The 22,602-nt window shown below is 39.7% G+C and overlaps 1 protein-coding gene and 1 non-coding gene across 2 annotated transcripts; one reads left to right on the top strand and one right to left on the bottom strand.

The window, feature by feature from the left end:
- Positions 1-6,111: 6,111 nt before the first annotated feature.
- Positions 6,112-6,218, bottom strand: LOC117276604 (small nucleolar RNA R71). Its single transcript, XR_004506871.1, has one exon. It is a non-coding gene; the product is annotated as a small nucleolar RNA R71 (small nucleolar RNA).
- A 14,093-nt stretch (positions 6,219-20,311) lies between these two features.
- Positions 20,312-21,181, top strand: LOC104095547 (uncharacterized). The gene has a single exon (XM_009601696.4). It carries the CDS (start codon positions 20,478-20,480, stop codon positions 20,937-20,939), a length of 462 nt encoding a protein of 153 aa, XP_009599991.1. The 5' UTR covers positions 20,312-20,477; the 3' UTR covers positions 20,940-21,181.
- Positions 21,182-22,602: the final 1,421 nt, after the last annotated feature.

Genomic DNA, 22,602 nt, shown 5'->3' with positions numbered 1-22,602 from the left:
AGACGGCTGGGTTGATAGTGCCCCCGGATTCTGGAGTCCCGGCATCACCTACTCGGTTGTACGGGCGGTGGGAGTCTGAGTACCTCCCCCGGCCTGAGAAGTGGCTACTGCGGCCGGAACAGACACCGCCTGAGCAAGACTGGTACATACGGTTAGAATCTGAGCTAAGGCCTCCTGAAGGCCTGGAATCACGATGGGCACAACTGGTCCTTAAGTTGGCCCCACTGTCTCAACTGTATCTGGTATCTGCTCCTAAGCTGGAGCGACTGGTGGGTCTGCAGGTGCTTCCCTAGCTGCTATACGAGCTGCACCCCTGCCCCTACCGCGGCCTCTACCATGATCTCGGCCTTTCATGACCCTAGCTGGTGGTACTGGTGGCTGTCCATCATGCCCAGTAGTACGTGTCCTCACCATCTATGAGAGAATAGAATAACAGAAGTTTAGTTATCGGAATCAACAAATCCGCACGACAAGAATACAAGAATGTGAAATTTTCTAAGGGTTCAGCAGCCTCTTGAAGATAAGTACAAATGTCTCCGTACCGATCCGTAAGACTCTACTAAACCTGCTCATGACTCCTGAGACCTATGTAACCTAGGCTCTGATACCAACTTATCACGACCCAAAACCAACCGTCGTGATGGCGCCTATCGTGGAACTAGGCAAGCCAATTACTCAAATATTCCAACATAACCAAAAGCTTTGAAAATAAAAATACGGAAGCAGTTAATATTTAAGGAAAACCTTTGAAAATAGAAATAAATACGCAACCCTATACAATCTCTCCCAAAACTGGGGTGTCACAAAGTACATGAGCATCTACAACAGAAGATAGTCTAATATAATGTCTAAAGAGTAAAAACTGAAATATAAGTAAAGATAACGAAGGAGGGTCAAGGTTTGCGAACGTCATGCAGCTACCTCGATAGTCTCCCGAGATCCTGACTCCACACTCAGCAGCCGCTGTGACCGGAAGCACCTAGATCTGCACACGAGGTGTAGGGCGTAGCGTGAGTACAACCAACTCAATAAGTAACAAATCCAAACTTTGGACTGAAAGTAGTGACGAACTCAACCTACACAGTTTAATATGGAAGTAACAATGCAGAAACGTAGGCATGCTTTCAAGTTCAGTAGATAAACTCAAAACAGTAAAATAGATCAAATCTGAATGATAAGAAGAATATAACTTCTCTACTCTTACATGCCAATGCACATGCTGTATGTGATGCACCATGCTGATAGCCTCATGTGCTCACACTCACCATGTCAATGAAACTAGCCCGAAAACAATGATATGATGCATCAATAAATAACAACAGAGACTGAGATATGATGTGAAATGAATGAATATGACTGAGTACGAAATATCAATAAAATCAGTAAGATAAGAGCAAGAAACGACCACTATGGGTCCTAACAGTACGGACATATAGCCTAGACATTATCTCTAGCATGTTTAACAGCTTAATTACTTTATCACATGATGAAAACACGAACATCAACAAGATAAGTCCACTATACAGTGCCATGGAATCAACCAGGCCACAATTCTCACGTTGCATGCCCGCACACCCGTCACTTGGCATGTGCGTCACCTCAACACCAATAATATAATACATATTTTGGGGGTTTCGAACCCTCAGAGCCAAGTTTAGAAGTGTTACTTACCTCAATCCGAGCAAATCTCTACTCCAATATGCCTTTACCTCGCAAATAGGCCTCCAAATGTCCCGAATCTAGCCACAAACAGTACAATACAATCAACACGGGCTAAAGGAATCAATTCCACAAGAAATTACTAAGTTATAACTCAAAAATCCGAAATTGGTTCAAAACCACCCCCGCGCCCACGTCTCGGAATCCAACAAAACTCACAAAATCCGAAAGCCCATTCAACCATGAGTCCAACTATACAAATTTTATCAAAATCCAACACCCAATCATCATCCAAATCCCCCAAATCAACTCTCCAAATCCCTAGCCTCAAACTCCCAAATTACACATCAAAAACACCCAAACTAGGTGGAAAATAAATGGGGACACAAGATTATTGATCAAAAACAAGCACAAGGGACTTACCTCAAGAATTCCCTCGAAAACCCTCTCAAACATCACCCTAGTTCGAGCTCAAAATGTTTGAAAATTAAGAAAATCGCGAACCCTAATGTTTTTAATTCTACCCGACAAAACCGCTTCTGCGGTTCCACTTGATCGCATCTGCGGCCTTTCACGCTTCTGCGGTGCCCAGTCCGCTTATGCAAATACGCTTCTACGACGGGCCGTCCGCTTCTGCGAAGCTGCCTCACCAAGCGCCCATGTGCTTCTGCGATCCCATACCCGCATCTGCGGACACGCAGGCACGGAAAGGACCTCACACATGCGACCTCTGCCAGCTTCCTTCTTGACCACTTCTGCGGTCCCTTTCTCGCTTCTGCGAGCTCGCATCTGCGGTTTCAATCCGCCAGTGCGATTACACCAGCAGTTGCAAATCTTCAGCAACTCTTCAACTTCAGACATCATTCCGAAAATCATTCGAAATCAACTTGAGACCCCCGGGACCTCAACCAAACATACCAGCAAGTCTTAAAATATTATACGAACTTAGTCGAACCCTCAAATCTCCTCAAACAATATCAAAAACACGAATCGCACATGGATTCAAGCCTGATGAACTTTGAATTTCCAAATTTCTACAACCGGCGCCTAAACCTATCAAATCACGTCCGATTGACCCCAGGTTTTGCACACAAGTCACAAATGACACCACAGACCTACTCCAATTTTCAGAATCGGAATCCAACCTCGATATCAAAAAGTTCACTCCCGGTCAAACTTCCCAAAAATTCAACTTTCGCCATTTCAAGCCTAATTCAACTACGGACCTCCAAATCACAATCCGAACATGCTCCTAAGTCCAAAATTACCTAACGGAGCTAACGGGACCATCAAAATGCAAATCCAGGGTCGTTAACACATAAGTCAACATCCAGTCAACTTTTCCAACTTAAGCTTTCCATTATGAGACTAAGTGTCTCAATTCATTCCGAAATCTCTCCGAACCCGAACCAACTAACCCGATAAGTCATATAAAAGCTATACAACACAAAAAAGGAGCAGTAAATGGGGGAACAAGGCTACAACTCTCGAAATGACCGACCGGGTCGTTACAATTCTGCACTCTTTTTGCATAATTTCTGCATTTTCTGCACAATTTCTGCATAGTTTTTGCATTTTTCTGCATTGATTATGCATTTTTCTGCATATTTCTACACTATTTTAACTTCAGTTTGTGCACTTCTTTCCAACAGTGCAGCAAGAATATAATTATCTTGCATCTTGGATGGTATGAACTAATATCTTTGATTTTTCCCAATTCTGTTAGTTGGAGTTTGATAAAGCTTTTTATTGGAGTTGAGTATTTGAGTTTAGTATGATAAGAAAATATTGTTGGACGGAGTTTTTTATTAAGAAATATTGTTTGTATAAGTCGTGCAATATCCAAGGTTAAAATAGAAAATAGAATTTTATCCAAGTTTATACACCTTTAACCCAAACACATATTTTAGATTATATATATATCCCATTTTTAATCCAACGAACCAAACAAAGTATTAGCGCTAAGTAACCCAAGGGATTATTAATCCCGAATTATAATCCCAGGATAATTCCGTCCGCGAACCAAACGATCCCTTAGAGATTTAGTTGAGTTTTTTTGGGTAACAGTTCAGCCCATAACGATATTGTCCACTTTAGATTTATGCTTGTACATCTCTTTATGTGTCTAGGACGGATCTACTGTTAAATACATCTAAACCCAATAATTTTGACGCAAAACATAATTTTATTTGTAAAATTTTACTAAAATTATATAAATAGTAATTATAACCTCATAACAGTATATATAGGTGGGGAGGAGCAGAAATGCGGAGGGGATTAGCAGGTGGTTAATCGAATTTTCATCAATAAGGTGGCTAAAATTTCATATTTTTAGTGCATTACTTACCTTACATTTGGGGCTTTAATGCTAAACTCTACTATATTTATGCTTAATTGAGTTTATTTTATGTGTAGGTACGCTGAAGATGAAATTTAGAGCAAAGTAGAGATTTTATATACTACAAGAATGGTTCGTGATTATTTGATGACGGAAAATATTATGATATATTATTGTGCCAACATTGAAGACAAATCAAAAGAAGACAAAAGAAGAATTGGAAAAAAGAAGAGAAAATATGAAATGAAAGAGTTAGGCAGAATGAGAAACGAAGCAGCAGCAGGCGTAGCGAGCCAATTTGCTCACGTTAGAGCAGGCGAGGCGAGGATTAAAGCTCGCGTTTGAGCTTGCACCTCCAGGGTTACAGCGAGATGGAGCTCGCGATAGAGGTCGTGACGCGAGGCCTGTAGAGAGGGTGTTCCGGATTTTAAAAGCCTATTTCATCTCCTTTTTGGTTTTGGACTTGGTTGTTTTGTCTAGGTCTTGTCCCTACACATATAAATAGTCATTAAACACCATTTTAGGAGAGTTTTGGCGACCAGAGGCAAGAACATCATGTGGAACAATTTTTGGAGGAGAAAATCATCGAGTTCTTCATTCCTTCATCTTTTCTTTGTAATTTGCTCATGCAAAATACTTGAAAAATTGTTACAACGAATATGAGTAGCTAAACTTCTAATCTAGGGTTTGATGGAACCTATTGGAAGATGATTTTCTACTAAGTTTAATATAGATTTGCCTTTGTTTTTTTTTCCTACTTATTCAACTACGTTTACATTGTGGTTGATTGAAGAGCTCTCAATCGACTGTGCCTATTTAGTGCGTATTGCTTGAAAAAGAATACATATTTAGGTAATTGTTGAACAACATCACTCCTAACGTATGTGAGGAATTAATATGGAGGGTTTAAAGATGGGATTAGGAATAACGAAACCTTGGTGCGATCCTAGTGAGCGGTAAATTAGAGTCAGCTAGTGTAGTTTGGAAGAATACATCTAGTAAATTGTGGTAGTTACTCGAAAGAGAATTACGACACTCAAAGTACTCACGATCGGTAGAGAATTCTTAGGCAAATTTATAAAAAATGTAGCGGGGAGGATTCCGACAATAGGGGAAATCATAACCTTAGACTGTTCCAAATCTCGTCCACAACCTTTTCCCTGTTAGTTATAAATTACTACATTTTAATTACTTTGCTCTTAGTTAGTAAACATTCAAATCGTTATTTAATATTTCTGAAGGTTGATTACTTGAATTCGTGCGAGTCTAGTAGTTGTAATTAGTAGGTTAATTCCATGTGGGATTCGACTCCGGACTTGTAAACCGGATTATATTTGCAACGACCGCTAGACCTCTTAGGAGGCATAGTTGGGGGGGGGGATCAAATTTTGGCACTGTTGCCGGGGACTTAACGGTGTTATTAATTATAGCTAGAAGAATTTCTAGGATTCTTAGTTTAATTAATTTTCTTCATTTTAAATTAATTATATTGAAATTCTAACGTTTGTAGTCTTGGGTGTTACATGTGCATGCCTAGAAATTCCTCAAGAACTGGTGAATTGTTTGAAGCATTATCGAATCCTGAAAAAGTTTTTTAGGCATTAAATCATGCAAACAAGAAGGACAAACGACAACAAAACTTAACAGAACGAATCGAACTAGACATGGGTGACGTCATAGACGACCAAAATAACCGAAACAATGTGATTGACCCGAATAATCAGGGTGTGGCACCTCTTGTGCCAGAAGTGACCTTGTATGATTGGGCACAACCCACCACTGAAAATCTGACAACCGCAATTACAGTCCCGCAGATACAAGCGGAGTTATTTCAAATCATAAATAACATGCTACATCTACTGCAAAATAAGGGACTATTCTTAGAGTCATACATTGAAGATCCACAGCAGTATCTGAAAAACTTTTTGTCAATTTGTGTCACTCAAAGGCATCCGAATGTGACACAGGAAGCAATCAGACTATTATTGTTTCCATTCTCAGTGACTGGAGAAGCTCATACTTGGATCAAATCTCTCCCCATAAATTCCATCACCACATAGGAGGAATTGGTCAAGCAATTCTTGAACAAGTTCTACCCGCCAAATAAGACTACCAAGCAAGTTGGTGAGATATTGAGCTTCAGGCAGAAATCAGCTGAAACACTACAAGAAACGTAGGAGAGGTTCAAGGGGATGCTGGTTAAGTGTCCACATCATGGCATTCCAGATCAGATGTTGGGACAAAGGTTTTATATGGGATTGGCAGATAGCTTGAAGGCCGATGTTGATGCTTCAGTAGGAGGAGCATTTTTTAGCAAATCATTTAGAGAGTGTAAAGTCCTGCTAGATAAAATGGCTCAAAACTCAGGATGGATGACAAGAGACACGACAATCACCTCTGAGTTCACTTAGTGGCTTTGGACCCAAACAATTCCATAGCCGAGAATATGGCCACTCTGATGACGCAAATGAGTATCCTCACCAAGAAGATTGACGAATCAGGCCAGAAGCAGGTACATGTAGTTGACCCGACTAATGGAGGCTTATGTACACCATGTATTAACCAACCATATGTGTGCTCGTGGAATGGTGAAAGTGACAACCAGAACTATCAGGAAAATATGAACTATGTGGGCAACTATGGAGGACAGAGGCAAGGTGGTTAGAATTGGGGGCAACAGAAACATTAGTATAGACCAGCACATCAGCAGTACAATAATAATAACAATCCTGGAGCTATGCGACCACAAGGTCAAGTTGTGCCTTACCAAAGGCAACAGGGATACAATCAGAAAAATCAGTAGCTAGCTTATCAACAGCCTCAACAACAACAGATACTGAGACAAGATGATGGGTTGTCTGAAATTAAAGGAATGCTGCAATAATTGAATGGGTCCAATGGAAAAATACAAGAGAAGGTGGAAGCAGATGACTCATCGATAAAAGGCATTGAGATTCAATTAGGGAAGATATCAATGGCTCTGAATAATCGACCCAAGGGACGTTACATGCAAACACACATGTCAATCCAAAAGAGCAGGGCCCGAAGCAGCTTATGGCGATGAGTCTAAGAAATGGTAGAGATCTTGATCTAGAGTAAGAAATTACTCGCGGAAGCCGACAAACTGAGATACTTGTGCCAGTACCAATTGAGGTAGATGATTCAATAGGGTTAATAGAGGTAACAGTACAACATGCACAAGAGGAAACAAGCAAATAAAAAGAGGCTGCGAAGGAGACTGAGGTAGTGCAAGAGAAGGCATTAGAAACAGTGCCCTAGCAGGATCAAACTCAAGTCACAGGAAAGAAGCGACCTCCAGCACCCTTCCCACAGAGATTGGCCAAATATCAGAAGAATGAGCAGTATAAAAAATTCATGGAGATGTTAAACAAAATCCAGGTGGACATTCCATTGATTGACGCCTTGAGGGAGATGCCTGGGTATGCAAAAAGGTTGAAGGACTTGATGTCTCGCAAGTTCGACGTTCAAGACTTGGCCACTGTTACACTAACTCAGATATGCAGTGCTGTTGCGACGAGACCCATAGCTGAGAAGTTGTCCGACCCAGGGAGTTTCACAATCCTATGCACAATAGGCAGCTATGCTTTTACTAAACCATTGTGTGATTTGGGGGCGAGCATAAACTTGATGCCCTTGGCTATCTATAAAAGGTTAGTAATTAGAAGAGCAAGACCCACGTCCATGTTACTATAGCTAGCCGACCGAACGGTGAAGAGGCCATCAGGTATACTGGATGATGTACTGGTGCAGGTTGGAAAGTTTGTGTTTCCGGTAGATTTTGTCATTCTGGACTACCGTGTTGACGAAGAGATTCCCATAATTTTGGGAAGGCCATTCTTGGCCACTGGGAGAGCTCTAACTGATTGTGAAACTGGAAAGCTAAAGATGAGATTGAATGATGAAGAAATAACATTTAATGTCCAAAAGTCTATGCGGCGACCCAGTGAGTTTGCAAATTGCTCTTTGATAGAAGCTGTGGATGTGATAATGGAGGAAGATGATGAGGCACTTAATGCAAAAGATCCTCTTGCGGTCTGCCTCATGAACTTAGAAGAGGTAAATGGTGAGGACTTGGTAGAGTGGGTGTTGGCTCTTGAAGGTCAATGGTACTAGAAAAGAGAGCCCAAATTTGAGTCTTTACACTTAGAAGAGAGAAGGAATCCTCCATCTAAGCCATCGATCGAAGAGCCACCACAGTTGAAATTAAAGTCGCTACCATCTCACCTCAGGTATGCATTCTTGGGACCTAACTCGACTTTACCTTTTATTATCTCATCTGGTTTGTTAGATGTGCAGGTAGAACAGCTTTTGCAGGTGTTGATAGAGTGCAAAACTGCAATTGGTTGGACCATTGCAGATATTAAGGGGGTCAGCCCGGCCTTCTATATGCACAAGATTTTACTGGAAGATGGGTACAAACCTTCCAGAGAACATCAAAGAAGGCTGAACCCCTACATGAAAGAAGTCGTGAAAAAGGAGGTGATCAAGTGGTTAGTTGCGGGAATCATTTTCCCCATCTCCGACAGCAACTAGGTTAGCCCAGTTCAGTGTGTGCCAAAGAAAGGTAAAATGACAGTGGTGCAAAACGAGAACAACGAGCTGATCTCAATAAGAACAGTCACGGGATGACGAATTTGCATGGACTACAGAAGATTGAACAAGACCACCCGAAAAGACCATTTTCCGCTGCCATTCATTGATCAGATGCTAGACAGATTAGCGGGGAGGTCCCATTTTTCATTTCTGGATGGATACTCAGGGTATAACCAGATCTATTGCCCCAGAGGATAGAGAGAAAATGTCGTTCACCTGACGGTATGGCATCTATTCCTTTCGGAGAATGCCATTTGGCCTATGCAACACACCCGCCACATTCCAAAGGTGCATGATAGCCATTTTTACAGATATGGTAGAGGAAATAATGGAGGTTTTCATGAATGACTTCTCAGTGGTGGGGAACTCATTCGATGATTGCCTTATGAACTTGAAAAGAGTATTGAAGAGGTGTATGGAGACTAATCTGATGCTGAACTAGGAAAATGTCATTTCATGGTACATGAAGGTATAGTCTTGGGACATCTAGTGTCAAGTAAGGGCATTGAAGTGGACCGTGCTAAGGTTGATATAATTGAGAAGTTACCTCCACCCACTTCTGTCAAGGCCATAAGAAATTTTCTTGGTCACGCCGGCTTCTACAGGTAGTTTATAAAAGATTTCTCCAAAATTGCCAACCCTTTGTGTAAATTGCTTGAAAAAGATAACCCCTTTGTGTTTTCTGATGACTGCAAGGTAGTGTTTGAGGAGTTGAAGAAGAGACTGGTGACTGCACCAATCATAGTGGCACCCGACTGGGGACAACCTTTTGAGCTGATGTATAATGCAAACGACTATGCTGTGGGAGCAGTTCTTGGGCAGAGAAAAGATAAAGTCATGCATCCGATCTACTATGCAAGTAGAACCTTCATTCCGGCTTCTACAAGCGGTTTATAAAAGATTTCTCCAAAATTTCTAACCCTTTGTGTAAATTGCTTGTAAAAGATCACCCCTTTGTATTTTCTGATGACTGCAGGGTAGCGTTTGAGGAGCTGAAGAAGAGACTGGTTACTGCACCAATCATAGTGGCACCTGACTGGGGACAACCTTTTGAGCTGATGTGTGATGCAAACGACTATTCTGTGGGAGCAGTTCTTGGGCAGAGAAAAGATAAAGTCATGCATTCGATCTACTATGCAAGTAGAACCTTGAGTGGTGCCCAACTGAATTACACAGTGACAGAGAAAGAGATGCTAGCAGTGGTGTTCACGTTTAACAAATTCATGTCATACCTGATAGGCTCAAATGTTTATACTGATCATGCTGCTCTCAGGTACCTAATTCAGAAGAAGGAGTCAAAGACACACCTAATTTGATGGGTGCTACTGCTGCAAGAGTTCGACTTGGAAATCTGTGACCGAAAGGGAACAGAAAACCAAGTTGCTGATCATTTGTCCAGGCTTGAAGGAGCTGAAAAGAAGGTTGAGGTGGAAGAGATCATGGAGACTTTCCCAGATGAACAACTTTTAGCCACGAGCCTTGAGGTAACGCCATGGTATGCAGATATTGCAAATTACCTGGCAAGCGGTATTGTTCCCTATGACTTGTCCTCTATGCAAAAGAAAAAGTTCTTTCGTGATTGTCGCATGTATTTCTGGGATAAACCATATTTCTTTAGGATTTGTATTGATAATATGATCCGAAGATACATTCCCGAGATATACCAACCTTCTGTTTTGCAGGCATGTCATGCTTCCCCGTATGGAGGTCATTTTGGAGGAGTAAGGACAACTGCTAAAGTGCTGGAGTTGAGTTTTTATTGGCCAACATTGTTTAAAGATGCACACTTCTGGGTGAAAAGCTATGATGAGTACCAACGGATGGGGAATATTTTTCGCTGACATGAGATGCCCATGAGCCCAATTCAAGAGGTGGAAGTATTTGATGTATGGGGAATCGATTTTATGGGACCATTTGTCATCTCATATAGTAAGAAGTACATACTGGTAGCCGTGGACTATGTCTCGAAATGGGTAGAAGCCGTGGCACTTCCAACAAATGATGCGAAGGGAGTTATTGGTTTCCTGAGAAAATATATCTTCACCTGATTTGGTACTCCAAGAGCGATCATCAGTGATTGAGGCACCCACTTCTGCAACTGAGCCTTTGCAAATTTGTTGGAGAAATATGGCGTTCGCCATAAGGTTGCCACTCCGTACCACCCACAAACAAGTGGGCAAGTAGAGGTGTCAAACATAGAAATCAAGAGTATTTTGACCAAAGCTGTAAATGCTACTCGTACTGATTGGGTGAGAAAATTGGATGATGCGCTATGGGCCTACCGCACTGCATTCAAAACTCCGATTCGTATGTCACAGTACAAATTAGTGTTTGGAAAGGCATGTCACTTACCGGTGGAGTTAGAGCATAAAGCCTTCTAAGCGTTACGATAATTAAATCTCAACTTGGAGGCCGCTGGAACGAGTAGAGTCACAGAGCTGCATGAACTTGATGAGTTCAGTTACCATGCTTTTGAGAGTACAAGGTTATGTAAGGAAAGAATAAAGCTGGTGCATGACAAAAACATTCTTGAGCAAAATTTTAAACCCGGAGATGTGGTATTATTATACAATTCGAGATTGAAGTTGTTTCCAGGCAAGTTGAAGTCAAGATGGTCAGGATCATTCCATGTGCGAGAGATGCATCCCACCAGAGCCGTAGAAATTGCATCAGAAGATGGTTCTCGCAAGTTTAGTGTTATTAGGCAAAGGTTGAAACATTACTTAATCATGAATGAGGAAAAAGTGGTATCAGTGACTTATTTGCATGAGCCAAAAATGTTGAGTGAACCTTAGATTCGATTGTCTGCATCGTGCCACGACGTTAAATCAGGCGCTTTGTGGGAGGCAACCCATTGTAATGTTGTATTCGTCATGCCGTGACGTCAACTAAGGCTCTCGTTGGGAGGAAACCCATTGTAATCTTTTTTTTTCTTCTAACTTATTCCCATTAAACCTTAACATAAACACACACGCCTCACTTAAAACAAATACACTGCCCATCCGATTTTTCCCATCTCACAACACACTCCATTCCTAAATTGCACAAACCTATCTACTGCCGCCCCAATCTCATAAACCCCATTGAAGACAATCACTCATACATTCCTTCACTCACTTGCAACATCAATTGAAGAGCATTCCCTCCTACTACGCATCTAAGGTATGTTTCTAACTCTTTTCTTTGGCAAGAATTAAGTAATGCAAATCCAACAACTTGTGGGTATATCTTCATAGTAATAACGTGCTTGCTCATCCTAATCCCATAGGTTTGGTATTGTTGTTGTGTGCAAGGGTAGTAACATGAAATCCCCAAGCCTATTTGGGGAGGGTGAGGCAATCCCATATACCTATAACCATTCTAACAACACTAGCGTACACTAAGTGTTTGGCAACATGCCTCAAAGGCACTCTTTGTCCCCATTGGAGCCCGAGTCTCCGGGATTATAATACTAGTGCTATGTCGCCATGCACCACTTGATATTTTAAGTATGGGGTGGCTCACCGGTATCCCGATGCTCCGAAATTGTAGAAGATATCATTGTGCCAGTGCTTGATTCTCATGCGAAAAGAACGAGGTGAAGTCTGAGTAGCCTAAAAAATTGTTGAACATCATGTGATGAACTCTTAAGTGTGGGGTCGAAAGACCATGTTTTGAAGTGATTCAATGCGTCTAAAACTTACTAATGTTCACGTGTGTAGGTATGAACATGCCTCCTAAGAAGGATAACGGTAAAGGCAAGGGCAAAGCCACTGCTCCGTCCAAAGCCAAGGCTTCCTCCGTACCTCCACTGAAAAAGAGAAAAGGAAGGGAAGCCACTGCAAGCCATGTTTAAGGATTGCAAGCAGTTACAGCTATAGCATCCACTCGCCCACAACCTGGGGGACAACGAGAATTTGGACTTAAGAGCATACCCCCAAATGTCAAGGACTGGTACAAGTGTTGTCGGTCGAGACATATACATTCTGAGTCAGCTGTTCATGAGTGTCACCTACAAGCCAAGTATCAAGCAATCTGGAAAGGTATTCATGATCTTGGGTTGAGCTATGTGTTTAGAAACACCGGGGATATCAATGTCAACCTTGTTCGGGAGTTTTATGTCGATTTTGATCCAAATAATCCTCAGCAGCCAGTGCCTATTCGGGGAAGGTTGATTGATTTTTCAACATCAGCTATATGCAATATTTTAGGTGCGCCGGATGTTCCACAGGAACCCTTGGACAACTTCATCACCCATCCAACGTATCGAGCACTGAGACACACTCTCTGTAGTGTCAATTCTGTGGTGGCTTGGGTTCGTGACAAGAAAACCAATCGCCATAGGAAATTTCCTAAGAAAAAAATGAAGTCAGAAGCTTATGTGTGGTTGAAATTGATTAACACGCGGCTACTACCATGCAACCATGACACTCTTATTAGCCGTGAAAAGACATGCGTGTTATACTTCCTAATGACTGGCCAGAAAGTAAATATGGGCCACTTAATACGCTACCAGATGACCCAAGTGAGAACAAGCAAGATAATTGATCGAATGTCCTTTGCGAACATGTTGACTCAGTGCCTAAGAAAAGAAGAGGTGGAGGAGGAGAAAGCTTTTGATATAGTCATTCCTCCGCCCCTACGACTAATGGACGTCACAAGCATCCGGGTTAAGGAAGAAAATGCTATGGCTTCACTGACAGGTGCCGAGCGCAATGCTCGAGATGACAACTTTTTGGCCCATTTATATGGGATGATGGACTTGCAGCTTAGGATTGGGGGACGGCCGGCCATTACATAAGAGAGGGCCATCTTGGAGGAGCGTTTCCCGCTCAATGCTCATGCCCAGCAGCTGGTTAGGCTTGGCGATGGCCACCAACTCCCAGAGGATGAGGATGTCAACACACCAGAGCAATCTGAGGCCGAGCCAGAGCAGTCCGAGGAGGAGGATGATGATGATGCTAAGGAGGGAGCAGAGGATGAGGTGTGGACAACTGCAGATGGGGCCTTCGAAGATGAAAGCGATGACGAGGACTGATCAGGGAGTTTTCATACCACTATTTTCTTTTTTGTGAATTTATATATTCACTGAGGACATTGCCTAGATTAAGTGTGGGGTGTGACTCGTAGATATTAGATACACTAATTATTTCTTGTTTTGATTTTTTTTAGTTTCGTCTTTTCTATTTTAGCATAGAAAAAAAATCGAAAAAGTGAGTACTTTTGAAAAAAAAAAAAGTTGAAAAATTGGACTTTTCCCGACGATGGATCTCCTAGACAGTTTTCTTGAGGGATTTAAGTCTAAAGAAAAAGGACAAAAAAAGATTTTCTTTGTAAGTAGTGTAGTAATTCTCCCTTGGTTTTTCTTTGTACCGCGGTTCTTTTTCAAGGGTTTTGTTTGAATCGGGTGTAGTTAGTTTTAATTTTTTTAGGAGTAGGAGCCATTGTGATATGAATTGAATTGAAGCAATATCTCTTGACTTTGTTATGCCTTGAGAATAGTGAGTACTTTGGTTATGACGCTTAGGCTCAGTTTTTGACTCTTGTATAAATACCTTAAATCGTATAATCTTAACTTTGCTTAACTGCTTTGACTAGAGTGTCTTGATGAAACCAATCCCGAGTGAGTTATGTTCCATGTGCGTGTGAGGTTTGTGTGTTATTATGTGCATTGCATTTGATATCTAGAACTTGTCCCGTGTTGTTTGCAAAGCGAAATAGTAGTTTTGTTCAGTCTTGGAAGTGATATAGGCATTTCTTTGTTGAGCCAGACATATATAGTTTATCCGCCTAATTGTTATGTAACGTAGTTAACCCCTATGAGTCTGTAATCTTGTTTCTTTGACAACCACATTACAAGCCTTATCCATTTATTTGAATTAACCATCTATTTGAACCTTTTCACCTCTCATGAGCACTTGAATTGTTATGAACTTTGTAAAAGTTAAAGTGTGGGGTGGTTGGTTTGGATTTTGAGTGGATCTAATGAAATAAGGAGAAAGGTGCACTGTTTGAAAAAATAAACCACTTGAATTGAAAAAGAAATAAAAAAATAGTTGTATTGTTGTGAAAAATATCCCTTGACAGTGGTGACTCTTGATATAATTGTGCTTAAAGAAGCATGGAGTTAATATACATTGATGTGAATGTGGAGTTATGTTTTGACATAAGTATGGAGTTTTAAATGTTAAATTATATGTATTAAAGTGCTTAGGGAGGTGTAGTCACTATTGTATCCAAATGTATCCTACCCGACCCGCAACCTACATTATAACCAATTAAAGTCCTGCTTGATCCTAGACTGAATGAGCTCGATTAGTAGAGTAGTACACTACAGGCAATTCTATGGTGCATCTTTTGTGGCATATGAATGTTATTTCTGAGAGTGAGTGAATTCCTTCTATCTTGAGTTCCTAATTGTTCTTAAATTTTATTGTGTGTGGAACTACTCTCTTTTGTTGTGTGAGGGCACTTGATTCATGAAGGAAATGTAATGTCATTGACCTATATGTTTAGAGTAAGTGAGTAAGTTGTGAATAATGCATGGTACTTGCGAGTCAAATCTTGAGGTGAAGATGTTACACCCTTGTGCTTAGTCTATTTTAAAGATTCTTGGTGTGATGAGTTAGGAGAATTATTTTAAAAAGTCGTGTCTATATAAATTGTAGTTTGATTGCTCGAGGACGAGCAACGTTTAAGTGTGGAGTAGTGATGTTTGGCTAAAATTCCATATTTTTAGTGCATTACTTACCTTACATTTGGGGCTTTAATGCTAAACTATACTACATTTGTGCTTAATTGAGTTTATTTTATGTGTAGGTACGTTGAAGGCGAAATTGGGAGCAAAGTAGAGATTTTATGTGTATTTTATATATTACAAGAATGGTTCGTGATTATTTGATGACTGAAAATATTATGATATATTATTGTGCCAACATTGAAGACAAATCAAAAGAAGACAAAAGAAGAATTGGAAAAAAGAAGAGAAAATGTGAAATGGAAAAGTTAGGCAGAATGAGAAACGAAGCAGCAGCAAGTGTAGCGAGCCAATTTGCTCGCGTTATAGCAGGCGAGGCGAGGATTAAAGCTCGCGTTTGAGCTTGCGCCGCCGGGGTTACAGCGAGATGGAGCTCGCGATAGAGGCCGTGATCCGAAGCTTATAGCGAGGGTGTTCCGGATTTTAAAAGCCTATTTCGTCTCTTTTTTGGTTTTGGACTTTTGTTTTGTCTAGGTCTTGTCGATACACATATAAATAGTCATTAAACACCATTTTAGGAGAGTTTTGACGACCGGAGGCAAGAACATTATGTGGAATAATTTTTGGAGGAGAAAATCATCGAGTTCTTCATTCCTTCATCTTTTCTTTGTAATTTGCTCATGCAAAATACTTGAAAAATTATTACTACGAATATGAGTAGCTAAACTTCTAATCTAGGGTTTGATGGAACCTATTGGAGGATGATTTTCTACTAAGTTTAATATAGATTTGCCTTTGTTTTTTTTTTTTTTCTACTTATTCAACTACGTTTACATTGTGGTTGATTGAAGAGCTCTCAATCGACTTTGCCTATTTAGTGCGTATTTCTTGAAAAAGAATACATATTTAGGTAATTGTTGAACAACATCACTCCTAACGTATGTGAGGAATTAATACGGAGGGTTTAAAGATGGAATTAGGAATAACGAAACCTTGGTGCGATCCTAGTGAGCGGTAAATTAGAGCCAGCTAGCGTAGTTCGGAAGAATACGTCTAGTAAATTGTTGTAGTTACTTGGAAGAGAATTACGACACTCAAAGTACTCACGATCGGTAGAGAATACTTAGGCAAATTTATAGGAAGCGTAGCGGGGACGATTCAGACAATACGGGAAATCATAACCTTAGACTGTTCCAAATCTTGTCCACAACCTTTTCTCTGTTAGTTATAAATTACTGCATTTTAATTACTTTGCTCTTAGTTAGTAAACATTCAAATCGTTATTTAATATTTCTGAAGGTTGATTACTTGAATTCGTGCGAGTCTACTGGTTGTAATTAGTAGGTTAATTTTCTGTGGGATTCGACTCCGCACTTATAAACCGGATTATATTTGCAACGACCGCTAGACCTCTTAAGAGGCATAGTTGGGCGGGATCACCAGTCAAATCAAATTTCCGTAACGAGCTTCTATGATTAACAGTCATAACAATATGTTGTCGAGATGATTGGATTGGACATTTCATATAATACCTCCTAAATTATGTTAATAAAATCCATTGTAGTAACATATAGACATGATAATCACAATCACAAACAGAAAGAACGACTAACGAGTGCTTTAGCACCCTTACTTTTGACAAAGGTACGTAGATCTCGCTGTCTAACTGTGAAGAATCGCCAAACAAGAACAACAAAAAACTTACTCTGTAGCTGTATACCGAAAATGATGTCCACAACTTAAGCTGCCTTATAGACGCTGGTAAAAAAAGATATGAAGTTGACAACCTATGATCACTTTATGTTTTTTTTCTCTCTCCTTTTCTTCCCCTAGAAGATTGAAGAGCAGTTGGTTATTATACGACAATTATGAATTATTTGGGAGACAAAGATTGGAATAAAAACATCACCAAACACTCTAATCAAAGTGCTAACAGATACACCGTCCACTAGATTCCATATTCCCTTTTCTCTCCAGTTTCAGCCTTTAATCCAACTCCCCTCTAATCGCCCATAACTATTGTGATGGAGCAGTAAATAATTTTTTTATCTTTAACTAAATATTTTGAGTTTTAGTTTTGCCTATGAAATTATCTTTGTGAGGAAGCATTTTACTCTCTCTATATGAGATTACTCATCACGAATGCGAATTTAATCGAGCCCAATATAAATACCGAATATCAAATGAGAATAATCCCCAAAGGCCCCAGGCCACTGATAGCTTTCTCCAGCTATACTCATATCGGCACACAAAGAGTTTGGTGGAATATGAAGCTTAGAACTTTATTCTACTGAATAAGTCAAGACAGACTTATTCTCCTTCTTTTGTTTCTCAAAGTTGACTAAAGTTAGTATTACTTTATAATGATAAATACAATATCTTTAGTTGAAAATAAAGAACTCAAGAGTTTTATATAGAGGTTGGTTCATCTTAAGAGAATTTCAATTAGGTACAAATTACGAACTTCAAGAATTTTATAGAGGTGCAATTTTAATCACTACAAAACATAAGCACTGATCTTTATTAGTTCAATAATTGGTTCGACAACTGTTCTTTAATTCAACTCATTTTGGCAATCAATCGATGATGCTTGAAATTTCATGAGTAGTTTTATTTTGTTTTACTTATATGCGTTTGTTCTAGGGCGTCAACATGACTTTAATATAAGAGCAATTTCATAGCTTGACCTATATTCTTTTCTCATCGTTTTATAATGTAAATGTAATCAATAATAAACTATTTGCAATTATATATCAAGATGATGAAATTATTAACCAATTGGAGAGAAAAAAGTCAAATAATTTGTATCTGAAAAAACAATTCGGTTATTAAAATGCTATAATCTGAATTGCAGTACAGCAAGTTTTGATTTTAATAGCCTTCTAAAACTGCCATTATATAAAAACGTTATCTACACAAACGTCTCTACTAAGTATAATAATATATTATCACCAGCCCGTTCTTATTTGCCCTGGTGATGGACGCATTGACACACCACATTCAGGGGAGGTGCCATGATATATGTTATTCGCCGAAGGCATAGTTTTGATTGATGAGATGCGAGGCGGTGTTAACGACAAGCTGGAGGTTTGGAGGCACACCCTTGAGTCTAAGGGTTTCAATTGAGCAGGACCAAGACAGAATATCTGGAATATAAGTTCAACGCCGAGTCGGGGGAAGTAGGCATGGACGTGAAGCTTGGAGCAGAGGTCATCCCCAAGAGAAGTAGCTTTAAGTACCTGGGGTCGATTATCCAGGGGGACAGAGAGATTGATGAGGACGTCACTCATCGTGTAGGGGAGGGGTGGATAAAATGGAGGTTAGCATTAGGAGTCCCATGTGACAAGAGAGTGCCACCGTTAATCAAAGGTAAGTTCTATAGAGCTGTGGTTAGACCGACTATGTTGTTTGGGGCAGAGTGTTGGCCGGTTAAGAACTCTCATATCTAGAAGATGAAAGTGGCAGAGATGAGGATGTTGAGGTGGATGTGCGGGCATACTAAGATGGATAAGATTAGGAATGAAGTTATTCGGGAGAAGGTGGGCGTGACTCCTATGGATGACAAGATACGGGAAGCGAGATTCAGATGGTTCGGGCATGTGCGGAGGAGGAGCCATGATGCTCCGGTGAGAAGGTGCGAGAGTTTGGCTCTGGCGGGGACGAGAAGAGGTAGAGGGTGACCTAAGAAGTATTGGGGAGAAGTGGTTAGAGAGGACATGGCGCTACTGCAGATTTTCGAGGATATGGCCCTTGATAGGAAGGTGTGGAGGTCGAGCATTATGGTTGTAGGTTAGGACGTAATCGAGTCCAGGGGTGAGGCTAGTTCGATAAGGGTGGTCTTAGACTGCTAGGGGTTTATATTGTGTTCTCCCTATCCTTACGTTTTCATAGCATCGGGCTTATTTTCTGGTTTTGTTATTGTATTTCAACTATTTTATAGTTCTTGTGATGCTAATATTATTTCTTTGGTTTCTGTTTGATGGTACTAATATATTGTCCCTTCCATTCTCTTCTCGTATTTTCCGTCTTCTTGAGCCGAGGGTGTTTCAGAAACAAGCTCTCTACTCCTTAGGGATAGGGGTAAGGTCTGCGTACACACTACCCTCCCCAAACCCTACTTGTAAGATTTTACTGGGTCGTTGTTGTTGTTGATAAATTGAGATGAGAATGTATAGGAAAATTATGCGACACAATAAATATATACATTGTATTTATCATTCGTAACAATACTTTAAAAAAATATCATTCGTAGTTATATTTGAATTTTTTAGCAAATCCACGTGTAGTACTGAAATAAGAAATCAAATGTTTTGAACTGAAACAAGAGAGCAATAAGCTCTCGTAGCTCGGTTGATATTCTATTTTTCTGTATTTTTGTATTTTGTCTTGGTTGTATTTGTTCATGCAATGAATATAATTGACACAGACTATATTCGTTGCACCTCTATACTTATAAATGATTATTAGGTAAACTATAATTACGTTTTGTAACTAACGGCAAGGCTTTAGGAAAATTTCTCTATATCGAATGTTTATCTATTTTGTGTACACTGAATGTGAATGAATCTTTGTCCGGCCAATATTTGGGTCTTTATTTCTCAGAACTGTAGTCTTTGTAAAGAAAAGTCTATAAGTGATTTAGATTTTCGACCGTTGAAGACTTTAAGGCCTTGCTAAAATTACCGGCAACAACAGGTGACTTTTAATTAAACTACCTGTTAATTGCTAGGCGAAATTACATTATCTTATGAGGCGCGACACAGGCCCACAGTTGATTAGCAGTTCCTCCAATCAAACATTGCCACGATTACAAACAAAACCTCGGCCCAATAATTGGTTGGCTCCAGCTGTGTACCTAACAGTTGTGTGCACCTCACCACCAGCACCGTCCCAATCATAATTTGTCACCGGCATTTCCCGGTTCCCCTTAATTCCTGCGATTTTTCCGTTATAATTTGTAAACATTCTCATATTCTTCTCTCCTTATATATAGAATCGAAAATCGAGGAAGAAATTGAGAATGCTTTAGGGTTTCTGTAAAGATCCACATTTTCTCTGCAAACCACAAAGCCCTAATTCAAAGGGTCTGCGGTTTGTAGAGATCATCATTTCTGCGGTATTTTCTTCTCCTTCCTCTGTTTAAATTTCAATTCTATCTTAATTGGTCGCAATTGTTGCTAATTTTCCGACATGGCGGGTCAAACCAACCCGGAATTCTCCAAAAAAGAACCCGACGTGAACGAAGAATTACAGGAGCTTGAATTTACCAAACGAGGCTGTTGTTTCTGGCTACCGTCTTTAAGGTGCGGACGCAGCGTATGGGAACGGATCTCAACGAACGATCAAAAGGAAGAACCCCGTTGGTGGGATAAGGGTATAAATGCCGTTAAGAAAGTTAGAGAGTGGTCGGAACTCGTGGCGGGTCCTAAATGGAAGACGTTCATCCGCCGGTTTAACAAGAACCGGTCCAAAACGAATAAATTCAATTACGACCCGTTAAGTTACTCCTTGAATTTCGATGATGGTCCAGGGGTAAATGATCAGTCGGAAGATGATCGTTTGTTTCGTGATTTTTCGTCGAGATTTGCGTCGATTCCGGTTTCAGCTAAGTCTTCAATGGATTTGGGCAAGGACCCACCGTCCTTCTTGTGACCGTCGGAAAATTGAGGCGAATTATGAAAGAGAGTGGCCATGATGTGGAATCTGATGAGCGGCGGCGGCGGTGGGGCGAGAATTGAGGCGGAGAAAATGAGTGGACTCTGTTGTTGGACGCTTGTGACGGTGATGAAACAGGTGGTTTTGATTCTCTGACATAAAAACTTAGGTCGGTTGATTGATTTGTTGTGATCAAACAATTTTTATTTTTCTTAGTTATATTTGTTTTATTCGGTTGATGTTAGTTACTGCAGTATTATTCAATTGAATACTTTAATCGGAAAATATTACCCAACTTTGTTCGTATACAGGTTCATAGGATACAATTTATAAAGGCGTTTTCGATTCCTTTTTCTCCATTTTTGTCTTTTTCATTTCCACCGACTGCCACATGATTTTGCATGAGATCTCATCAAACTCGTTAAAGGGATCTCTGATTAACGAAAATTCCTATTAAAAGGATTACGTACTGTATTTGCTATTAAAGAGCAAGAGTTGTACTGGTCCAGAGAAGATTAACATAATCCCTGTGAATGGATATTTACTAAGAAAAGAGTTATTTAAGTTGCCGAGAAACTAAGAGCATAATCATGTTGATTTCTGCTAAAGATAGTAAGTTTTGCTGTTACTTTATTTACAAGCTAAGTTACCGAAGTATGTACATTTGTTGGCATGTTGCTTTTAAGGAAGTAACCCAATGATCAAGTGGTTACATTGAAAATGTAATATCACGTGTTTAAATTGTGGTTACTGGTTTACTGCTATTAATATTAGTCTTGTCTGAGCCTTGTTAACTATATTCATAAAGAAGTGATTTGTATACATAAAATAGGTGGTAGGTTTAATACATTCACTAATTGAAATCATCTTTGCTATTAGGTCACTTCAAATATTCTTTTCTGAATATATATTTTGTCTTTCAGTTGGTCTATTGCTCAAATTTTTCTTAGTTTGATTCCCTAGCTAGTTGACAATAATTTGTTTCAAATGACTGGAGCTCTGCTTGTCTAGGTTGTGGTTGAATTTCTGAATATTTTTGCAATTTCGTTGAAGCTGAAACCTTATAGAATAGTTATCTCGCCTCATTTATCGATATTTACTATAGCTATATTTCATAGGCAACATACTTGGATTCTAGACTAACAATGTATCCTTGGGAGTAGTATAATATCTTAGTTGCCCTTAATTAGGGGTGTCAATGATTCGGTTCGGCCGGTTATTTTATAAATTTTGTACCATATCAATTGTTCGGTTATTCTATTATGTACAACCAAAATTAGACTTTTCGAAACCGTCCTAACTATATCGGTTTCTCTTCGGTATCGGTTCGTTTCGGTTAATTTTCGGTTTTTCTTAAATGTCATGTAAAAGTCACTAGAAGAAGTAAAATACAGTAACATACGTACTTTTATAGGACTTAGTAAAACTCTCTAAATATTTTTACATTTTAAAGGGTGATGAATTAAGAAAATATGAAAGATGGCTAGAGTATAGATCCATCAATATTCTACCGTAGCGTCAAAAAATTAAGCAAATTAATACAAAGAAAATATAAATCACACGAGTGGAAATATATTAATCAAGTTGAGACTGAAACTCAAGAATTAAGTCTATAGAAGATTAAATATTTAAAAAGATAAATCTAAATCAAACGAGAGGA

The sequence above is a fragment of the Nicotiana tomentosiformis genome, chromosome 2 (assembly GCF_000390325.3).
Source record: "Nicotiana tomentosiformis chromosome 2, ASM39032v3, whole genome shotgun sequence".
Classification (NCBI taxonomy): Eukaryota; Viridiplantae; Streptophyta; class Magnoliopsida; order Solanales; family Solanaceae; genus Nicotiana; species Nicotiana tomentosiformis.
Note: the sequence above shows the minus strand (reverse complement) of the source record. Positions and strands in the feature narration are given on the sequence as shown.

Coding starts and splice junctions, on each gene's coding strand:
- LOC104095547 (XM_009601696.4), top strand. CDS start 20,478: ATGGCGGGTCAAACCAACCCGGAATTCTCCAAAAAAGAACCCGACGTG.